The 10811-nt window shown below is 40.2% G+C and overlaps 2 protein-coding genes and 2 pseudogenes across 2 annotated transcripts in view; 2 read left to right on the top strand and 2 right to left on the bottom strand.

Annotated features, from left to right (window-relative positions):
- The window catches only part of LOC146459260 (chromosome-associated kinesin KIF4B-like), a 120718-nt gene that overhangs the window by 40335 nt on the left and 69572 nt on the right, over positions 1 to 10811 (top strand). The gene's annotated exons all lie outside the window — the stretch shown is intronic.
- On the top strand, positions 574 to 2179 carry LOC146459264 (uncharacterized; annotated as a pseudogene).
- LOC146459263 (uncharacterized) lies at positions 2788 to 3548 on the bottom strand (annotated as a pseudogene).
- Positions 3793 to 5358, bottom strand: LOC146459262 (uncharacterized). Its single transcript, XM_085089720.1, has 2 exons — positions 5329 to 5358; positions 3793 to 4449 (listed from the first exon to the last, which is right to left on the bottom strand). Exons 1-2 carry the CDS (start codon positions 5356 to 5358, stop codon positions 3793 to 3795), a joined length of 687 nt encoding a protein of 228 aa, XP_084945846.1.

The following is a 10811-nucleotide window of genomic DNA, read 5'->3' as shown; positions in this document are numbered from 1 at the left end:
GAAGTGAAATGACTTAGTGGTTCAAAGGTTAACAGCGGAGATTTGGCTAGCCTAATTTGTGTCATGAGCTTTTTAGACCATTTGCTGAATGACCAGGCCGATACCATCAATTCTGCACTGCTCGAACCTCTAGAAGGGTACAGATTACCAGTGCCTCTACAGCGTCTCCCAATGGAAACGAACTCGCCCGAGATTAATTGTACATGTAACTGAGAGGCGTGTGCAAAGGGTATTAGCCGACCTTTACCCCAGGAAAGCGTTTGGACTGGACAGAATTCCAAACTGGCTACTGAAGGAATACTCAGAAATTCTAAACGCATGCAACGTATAGTAGCCCCTACCCTCCACCTGGAAGATGGCAGACGTAACCCCACTGCCGAAAAAGAAACTGGTACTCGATCTGAAAAAAGACTGAAAAAACACCGGTGTTGCGTAGGTGGCTGAGGGGTTAATCGTGGATGACTTCCTGAAATCATCGGTTATGAGTGTCATTGACGACAGTCAAAACGGAGTGATACCTAATTCATCAACTGCAATGGCTTTGATTAGTATGCCACATGGTATCTTAGACCGATGGATACGGCGCGACTGTAAGAACAATTTTATTTGATTATCGCAAGGCGTTTGACTTTATAGAACACAGCATTCTCATTAGCAAGTTGCGTAACCTGTATAGATTTCTTATCGGATAGGGTCGCTAAGGATTAATCTTGGAGCAAAGTGCTTTTTAGGCAATATAAAAACCCTATGCTCATTACACAAATCAATGTTTTGGGGTGTTTCGTAAATTTTTGGGTGATTTTTAGGTATATTTGGGAGGAGATGGTTTTTCTCAAAAGAGTAGTAAAATTAAGAGAAATAAGAAATATTGAAGATTTAGTGAGGTTTTAAAATTAGTTTTTGTAGTTAATAATTAATAGACGGATACCAAGTTAGTCCACTAGAAACCCGGGGTGCTCTTGCGTGGGTATCAACTGTCTGTTAGTTTTCCAAAAATCATTTTCTTTCTTCTATCCATTCTTAAAAGCTCTTCAAATTTCACTGAAATTCGGGTGTACCCCCGCCTTAACTTAGCAAATGGCCTTACTTGGAACGATCATATAACCTAAGTAGTCATAAAGGCCAGTTAGAGGTTGTATTTCTTAATCCAACTAAAGAGAGCAAGGCTTCCACTGCATGATCAAGCACTTTTTTATATTTCATGTGTGAGGTCTGTAATAGACCACGCTATTCCTGCTTTCTACAACGCCCTTCCACAATACTTAAAGAAAGGGCTGCTACATCTCGAGAAAAGGGCCTTGTCTATAATAACTTCAGTGGAGGGGGGGGGGGGGGGGGGAATTTCCACAACAGTTGGGCATGAGACCTATGTTAGATCATTATGAACTTTTGTGCCAGAAACTTTTCAACACCATGCTAGACGACACATGCCACAAGCTTAGCTAGGGTAATCCTTCCACCATTGCATGATGATTCACGTTATAACCTTAGGAAACAGCGACATTTTAATATGCCACGGCTTCGTACTGATAGAACTAAAAATAAATTTACCTTTGCTTTGTCGAGGAAATTTAACTTGAAATTTAGCAAAACTTTTTCTGGGCTATGGTTGCCAGTGTTTAGTTTTATTCAAATATACGTATCTTAAATGAGACATATTTACATTTTTCTATTTTTCTATTATTTCTGCAATTAAGTTTAATTTTAAAAAATAAACTATCTGTCGGTATGTCTGTCAGTCTATCTATCTATCTGGTTTCAAAGTTTTAAAGCTAATTTTCTGACTAAGTTAAAATTTTTATTCTCATTTGATTAATTTAGACCCACCACCGCATCTGCCGACAGATCCAGCAGAGGAGCGGAAGGTCTTGAACGAAGTAAAAAATATACCGTCTCAAGGATATTGAAAAAGCCTGACGAGATGAAGAGGACAGCTTCATCGATTCTCAAACCAAAGGGATCAGAAAATCATCCTTTGCCAAGCAAGCGTCCTAAAGTGCTCAATAAGCCGTATTCCAACAGTTCTATTTCTTCATCCGACGAAGACTCAGTCCAATCGCGACAGCACGGAATTTCTCGACCCGGGACAACCCCTGGTCGGTCTATTCCCGTTCAGGGAAGTTCGAGGACTCCTGGGTTCAGCTTTGGCTCTGGCAGGAAGGTGATTGTGGAGCAATGAGTAACGAAGTTCAGTTCGGAAAACAAGAAGAAGAGGAAATTTTTGAAACCAGTCAACACTGCTTCAAGTTTGAGTGTGAAACTTTAATAATGTGTGTTAGAAATTGCTTTGGTTAGCTTTTATTCCTGTTTCTTTTCTTTTTTTTTACTGAATACAACTTTTATTGAACACACTTTTGACAATGAGAAAATAATGAATAAATAAACAATAAACAATGAGGAAAGTAACAATAACCTAACAGTGCGATACAACAATTAAATTTGCGAAGTTATCAGTTACGAAGGGTACAGGAATTACATATCTTACGTATTTATTGAGTAACAAAGTAATAATATAAATACCACAGTGACCGGAGAACACATTTAGTGCCAATAAATTAATTAAAAAAAAAAAAAAGAATTACACATGAAAGGATGAGGCGTCTTCACGTGTCTACACGTGACATCGCCCTGTTCTGCACCTGTTTTGTTGACTGTGTACACCTTAGTAGGCGTAAGCTGCTCGTACAACTCCACTACCCCAGCGATTTTATGGGTAAGAGCACAGGTCCAATCACGCAACCAAGCAAAACATCCACTCTGATTTAGCTCGCTATCCTGCCACCTAGCCTACAAAAACTGCCCATACCACTTCTCCTCTATGATCTTCTCTTTCAGCTTCTCCATATCTGCCTTCTTGAGATGTTCTTTGACCTTTGGCTCCTGAATCCAGCACAACGGTTGAGGGTACTCCAGAGACAGGCTCATGCCCAGTTCCTCGGCAAACTTATGCGCTTCCTTCATCAGTGAAGTGTGTCCCTTCTCTACCGCCCTCTCTTCGAACTGTTGCACTGCCCTCATAGAGGGATCCATGTTCTGACAGAGCTTTATTGCTGCCTTGATCTTGGTCAACTTGTATTCGCGCTCAACCGAGCGCAAGCCACGCCCTCCTTTCTCTTTTGCCAAATACATTATCGCCGTCAAGCTTAAGGGATGCTTCCCACCGTTTTCACAGATGAACTTTTTTTAGCCTCTCTGTCGATAACTCGCAGTTCTGTGATTGCCCAGTGTTGAATCCACATCAGATAGGTTAGGACTGGCATTGCGTACTGGTTGCTGGCTCTTACTCGGTTAATATCTGACAGAGGACTAGACCATATCACCGATAGCCTTTTCAGATTCACCTTGGCTGCGCACTCAAGGGCCAGCTTTTCATCTTGTGTCACTGTTTCTTGAACTCCTAAGAACTTATAACTGATCCCTGGCTTGAGACTCTCAACCACTGATGACTGGTCCAGCTTCCTCCCCACCGCATCTTGCACTTGGTTGCCCCTCTTGACATGAAGGACATTGCATTTCTTAGGGTTCCAATGTAATCCCATATCCTGCATGGCGTTGCTAGCAGACCTCAAAACTCTGTTCAGCTTGGCCTCAGTCGATGCGAACGCCTTAAGATCGTCTTTATATAACAGGTAGGTTACCTTTGTTCCTATAGGCTTTGAAAGCCTATATCCCTCGGTGGCACCTAGTAACCAGGCTACTGGGTTTAGGCACAATTAAGGTAAAGAGGCGCGGACAGAGGGCGTCGCCTTGAGGTAACCCCTTGAGAAACGGGATCGAGCGGGAGATCTCAGGTCACTGCTTCGTGACAGCAACAATCTTGGTATTCCAGCTAGCAGCAAGATGACTAATCGTTCCACATAACCACTTAGGAAAGCGATGGATCCTCATAACCTTAGCCAACCAGGTATGGTCGACCAAATCATAGGCTTTCCTAACGTCTACCCAGGCCATGATAAGGTTTCTCTTACCCCTGTTACAGTCAAGAGTCACCATTCTGTCTATCAATGGATTGTCTGTCGTGCCGCTACAGCCAGCTCTGGCGCCTCTCTGTTGTCCCTCCATTAGATCGAATTCTTTCAGGTGACTATCCATAGGGCTTTGCAGGCAGGACGTGAGCCACTTGTATATGTTATTCAAGCACGTTATAGGCCGCTGATTTTCACTGCAGAAATCTCCTGGTTTCGGTAGGAGACTTGGTTTGCCCTCGGAGAACCATCCAGGGAACTCCTCTTCACTCTCAGAGATGGCCAAGAACGCCCGCGTGACTCCGTCATGAAGTGCATGCGCACGCTTCCACCAATAGTTTACGAGCTTGTCGGGCCCTGGGGCGCTCCAGTTTCTTTTCTTGAGGAGAGCCCTAACAGCCGGGGATGTCTTAAGCTGCCAGGGCTCCTGAGGGGGAGGTGGCACTCGCCTGGCTATAGCATCCTCCAATTCGGTATTACCTCTCTATTAAACAACCAAGACAAATATACTATAATCTAATCTATACTTATATTTCTTATGGCATATTAGCTTGGGGAAGTGTATACAAAACACATATAAGAAAAATTCAAGTGAAACAAAATCATATTGTAAGATTAATATTTTTTGCCAAATCATTTGGCAGCGAAACAGAGAAAGCCAAACCTTTGCTAAATCTACTAGGCCTTCTAACAGTTAATAATATTTATCGCCTACAAGCAGCTAAGCATAATCTAACGTAAGCCGAACGTACGAACTAATGTAGGTAAACAATTAATCTCCTTCATGGCAACCGATATTTGGAAAGACCTTCCAACTCCTTTAAAAAAAACTCATACAAAGTGTGTCTGCTTTTCCGAAACAAATTATACGTTATTTACTGTCAGAACAACAAATGAACTAATTTTCTTTTATGCTGGCCTCGTAACATAAGTTAACATTTTACAATTAATAAGTTCTTCCTTCCTTTTGCTTTTTTTTTTTCTTTTTTGCCTTTTTTGCCTGCTATCTAGAACCTAAATTAGCCAGGGAGCTAACAAGATAACCAAATGGTTCATTTAGCTTCCTTGCTTGCACATTATTTTAACTAATAATTAATTTAATTCTATGTATTACCACTACAAGATTGTAAGAATCAACTATGTACATTGAAAAAAAGCACAAATAAAGATTATTATTATTATTAAAAAAAAATATCTACTCCCATAACACATCATTTTGAGACGAACGCTCAAGTCTTATTCTGTTTTCTTTACGTGTCATAATTGGATCAGCCTTAATCTATTCCGTCAATATTTCAAGACGCTTTGTGAGTCCACTCTTACTCCAATCTCGTCCTTAGAGCAGCTCTGGGAACAAGCTTACTCTTCGTACTAAGCAAGTATATTCACGCATGTTTAAGACGTCGACAATGACCTTTAAAAAATGACAAGTCCTACAACGGCCACTACATGTAACAGAAAGATATAAAACGAAACGCAAAATACAAATCATGATGCAATTTAATCTGCGTGCATCCAGTTTCGTGTCATTTTTCTCTTCCGTGTTAAATTTTCTTTTACAAACAATTGCAATAAACAATAAATACTTCCATATAACTTTTAAGATGACAGATTGTCCGAATGAAATAAAAATATTTTACCTTTAAATGGAATTAATTCTAAAAAGCCTATAAACAGAAATATGAACACCTAAATTATTCTCAATCCTTAGGTGGTAATGTTACTCTTCGAAAGAGCGTCCAAAAAAACTTAGTTGGGACACATCTTTGTTAGAAATTGGCGACCTAACAAAAAACGCACTTTTTTGCGGGCCTACCCTACACCCCTCAGGGACAGTTCTATGACTCTGGTCCCACGAGAGGTACAAAAACTAGCCCAAAGTAGGTTTTCTTACATGCTGATTCCATTTTAGATATTTTTACCTGACTCTGACGAAGACAAAGTCAAATACTTACCCCTATATGGACAAGCAAGCAAAGTGACAATTTTTGTAGGTCACCATTTTCAATTAGAAATGTTTCCGTTCGAAAGAGCGTCCAAAAAAAACTTGGTTGGAACACATTTTTGTTAGAAATTGGCGACCTAACCAAAAGTGCACTTTTTTGGCGGGCCTACCCTACCTCAGGGGCTGTTCTATGACTCTGGCCCCACGTGAGGCACAAAAACTAGCCCAAAGTAGGTTTTCGTGCGTGCCGATTCCATTTTCAATATTTTTACTTGACTCTGACGAAGGCAAAACCAAGTACTCACCCCTATATGGACGGGGAAGCAAAGTGACGATTTTGGTAGGTCGCCATTTTCAATCACGAATGTTGCCGTTCGAAAGAGCGTCCAAAAAAACTTGGTTAGGACACATTTTTGTTAGAAATTGGCGACCTAACCAAAAGTGCACATTTTTGGTGGGACTACCTTACCCCCCTCAGAGGACGTTCTATGACTCTGGTCCCACGGGAGGCACAAAAACTATCCCAAAATAGGTTTTCTTGCATGCTGATTCCATTTTCAATTTTTTTACTTGACTCTGACAAAGGCAAAGTCAAATACTCACCCATATATGGACGGGGAAGCAAAGTGACGATTTTGGTAGGTCGCTATTTTTAATCAAGAATATTGCCGTTCGAAAGAGCGTCCAAAAAAACTTGGTTGGGACAAATTTTTGGTAGAAATTGGCGACCTAACCAAAAGTGCACTTTTTTGGTGGGACTACCCTACCCCCCTCGGAGGACGTCAAATACTCACCCCTATATGGACGGGGAAGCAAAGTGACGATTTTGGTAGGTCGCCATTTTAAATCACGAATGTTGCCGTTCGAAAGAGCGTCCAAAAAAACTTGGTTGGAACACATTTTTGTTAGAAATTGGCGACCTAACCAAAAGTGCACTTTTTTGGTTGGACTTCCCTACCCCCCTCAGAGGACGTTCTATGACTCTGGTCCCACGGGAGGCACAAAAACTATCCCAAAATAGGTTTTCTTGCATGCTGATTCCATTTTCAATGTTTTTTCAGGGGTAGGGTAGGCCCGTCAAAATAGTGGTGTTACCAGGTTGTCAACAGAGTCATTGATTAACCATTTTACAGTTTATTTTAATGATATAACTCTACATTTACCTAAAAACTCAAAAGGTTGGACCATTTTTATGTCAGTGTGGAAAGTCAGAGATATAACCAAATTCCAGGGGGAGGTCCTGGTGAAGTTTAAATGATTAAATTGCGGTGAACTTTTATTGGATTTAAACCATTGCTTTATGGTAACAAAGCTTGATCACAGTGTTAAATAGAGTGTTGTCACGTCATCATATTAAATGTGGGCTAATAACCATAAATTGAAAAGCCTGTTGTTGAAAATTTATCACAGATGTTTACCTTATTTTTTTTTTAAAGTGTTAGCATTGTTGTTTTAAAACAGCACAGATTTTGGTGCTATGCACTATGTGACTTCAAAGAAATTCGTCTCTGAATAACACTTAAGTTGATTAATTTGCTTTGTCAATATGAAATGTGTTTCGTGAAAAGCCATAAAATACACAGTCACATGAATTGTAATTTAGGAAAAATATGTTCATGATTTGTGATTGGACCCACCACCCTCCCCTTCACCACCTTGTTTGTTTATAGAATAAACATAGCCTGAGTTTTAAAGCATTCATTTGTTATATCATGACTGCAGTGTTCCATTGTTGAAAGTAAAGCTTAGTCATCTAATCTCAGTGTTATACTTTGCTATGCATACAAAGGGTATTTTTGCATCTTTTGCGGCTTTGACTGTTGTAAACTGGTGGGATAACATTGTTATTTCTTATAACTTAATCATAAAAAAGCCACCCCCTTAAGGTCAGTTTGTAGAGCAGCAGACTGCTGTACATTAGGTCACAGACTCTTTCCTGGCCAGAACCACACTCAGGTATTAAAAATACATGTAACTCATGAGGAGAAGGTGCTGCCTTTGCATTGACATCAGCAAATCGTCAGACCTTCACAGTTGGGTTGGATGATCAGATCTTCATAGAAAAGGGCAATCCTGACTCCAATTTGGGGATGTAAAAGAACCACTGAGAATTTAATGAACCCTTGCTGTTAACAGTCCTAATGCAAGCATGTTTAAAGTGTCAGCACAGTATCTCAGAAATTAGCTTCTGACATGAGACCACAAATCTGTATAACAACCAGAAGTCACATTTGCCAAGAGCTTGGAAACAGGTAAAATAAACGTTTTCCGCAGATTAAATAAGGCTGGATGTTATTTTTATATTTTTTTCCAGTAAGTTACATGATCAGATATTAATTTGACCTTATGATCGATACTAATTACCAGTAGTACTAGTTATGGTGCGTGATATATAGGAACCATTTAAGAAATACTGAAAAGCAGTTCTTTAATGCATATCATCTTCTTGCTTGTAGACAAAATTGGGCATTCAATGCAGAGTTAATTTAAACTTCTTTGATCCATCATGAGTAACAAATATACCCTATCATCATTTCTTTATGAAATATTTGCCAATCAGTGGTGAGAGAAACGACTTTTTTCAAGTTTCAAGTTTATTTATTATTATTACTTATTTATTATTTTATTGCCCCTTTTCAGATTCAAGTCAACAAGGGAACACTCTACCCATTATGAGCCCTGCAGCCCAACTTAGCTACAGTATTTTGTGGTTGGTGGTTATTTGTTTATAGTTATGTAGGTTTTTGGGAGATGTGCAGTGGTTACCACTGATTCAAGTGTCGTCTTCTTTTTGTTACCTTTAATTTTGTCTCAATAAATAATATAGTTTAAAAAATATTTCAAAATAATTTTACATATATTGCAAGGATCATAACTTAACATTTCACCTTGAATTAGACAATTACTAGACATGTTGTTTTAGCTTAAATAAACCTGTGAGATTAAATTTTAAGCTCACTAGTACAGGCATTAGCCATAAAAAGCAATAGAATTATGTTGTATTTTAATCTCCTTAGCTTCTATACATCGTCATTTTGATTGGGTAAATATATCATAATTTTCTGTTTACAAGTAAAAACTACCGAAATCCAAATGCTTTAAGATATTAAATGTAAAGTTAGTATCTTGAAGAGAATGTCCTGTAAACAGTCACCCCCAGTAGTTTTGAAACTACAATGTAGACCTTCTGATTGAAGCTGAAAAAGATAAACTCTTTGATTTTTAGTCAGTGGGAAAGCTTGTGTTTGTGTTGTTTTGGGGAACAACTCTGATCTGTCACCCTGGTGCTGGGATTGAGACTGTCAATCCCTGTGTTACTCATTATGTACATCAGATTCTTTTATTAATTCCTGTCTTTGAGCCATTAAGCTAAGTCTTATGTGATAATTTTCATGCAGCGGTTGCTGTAAATACAGCTATTTTTCCGGCAGGTCTATTCCGGGGGTGAGGGGTGGGGGGTGAGGGGTGGGGGGTGAGGGGTGAGGGGTGAGGGGTGAGGGGTGGGGGGTGAGGGGTGAGGGGTGAGGGGTGGGGGGTGAGGGGTGAGGGGTGAGGGGTGGGGGGGTGAGGGGTGGGGGGTGAGGGGTGAGGGGTGGGGGTGGGGGGGTGAGTTTAACTGGGGTGAGTTTAAATGTCCCTTGACAGAAGTTCAGTCGGTTTCCCCATTAAACCTGTGATAAGGCCCAATTTTAGCAGTGCTCTTATTTATTTTTACGCGGTCGCTCGCTAAATTTTTGCTGGAATGGTTTTTAAAATACCAAGACTGAGATCCTGATCACAGGTTTATAGTTCTGAGATACTACGTCTGCCAACAACCGCGTCTCAATTCATACTAAAGCGCGATAAGAGGCGCCACATTTTTCAGGCTACCGATAAACTAACCAATGGAATAATGAACTTTGACAGGCTGTTGACAACATTATCACAAGATGTTGATTTCATGCAAATGATCACAAAACACGTTCTTAAGTTGACTTGAAAGTTGACCTGGCTGAACAAAAGCAAAATACTATTATTAAGGATATTGTGTTTTATTTGTGAAATTTTGGCGTAAATAATGGATTAAGCTTTATAATACTTCAGAAGTATGTTTACTGGGGCATTTTGTTCATTAAACTCGCCGCGATACGTAACCGGATCCTAGTAAATTATTTTCATTATTTTTCACTCTGACGCCATTGAAAAGTTTCACGGCGAGGTTTACATTTCACGGCGTGAAATATTTCACTCCTTTATAATTTTACTTTCACGGCGTGACCGGGCGGCGTGAATTTATTTCCCAGTCTTCAGATTCACTCCCAGAGTGAAAACGTTTCGGAATAGCGTGAACACGGCGTGAAATTTCCACCTCACAGTGTGAAGTTTCAAATACACGCGCCGTGACCGTGAAAAAAATTCACTATTTGGAGTGAAATCCATAAGCCCTCTTTTCGCGTGGAGGGTCACATATGGAGACAGTATGACAAAGGGAAAGGGGTTTCTGGGCTGCTATGGAACCCATTTTGTTTTAGCACCTAAGATTGTGTGTGAATTAAATCACTGATTAAATTCAAATAAATTAGCAATAATGTAAAAATTATAGTTCTCAGGAAACTTATCAGTGTCACATGTACCACGTTACAATACACTCCATTAGTGAATGTCGGGTATTAGATGCGTCTCAGATCTCAGTAAAATAGGGGAAAGAAACTACAGTCTTGAATCTTGAATTGTTATAGTCTGAAATGTCAGCTGTCTCCTCCCCATAACCCCCTGTGGGTTAGGGAGAAGAGACGGCTGACAATTCGTTTCGAACAATTGGCTCACCCCTCACCCCCCACCCCTCACCCCTCACCCCCCACCCCCCACCCCCCACCCCTCACCCCTCACCCCCCACCCCTCACCCCCGGAATAGACCTGCC

Source organism: Pavona decussata, unplaced genomic scaffold (genome assembly GCF_977016875.1).
Source record: "Pavona decussata unplaced genomic scaffold, jaPavDecu1.1 SCAFFOLD_223, whole genome shotgun sequence".
Classification (NCBI taxonomy): domain Eukaryota; kingdom Metazoa; phylum Cnidaria; class Anthozoa; order Scleractinia; family Agariciidae; genus Pavona; species Pavona decussata.
Note: the sequence above shows the minus strand (reverse complement) of the source record. Positions and strands in the feature narration are given on the sequence as shown.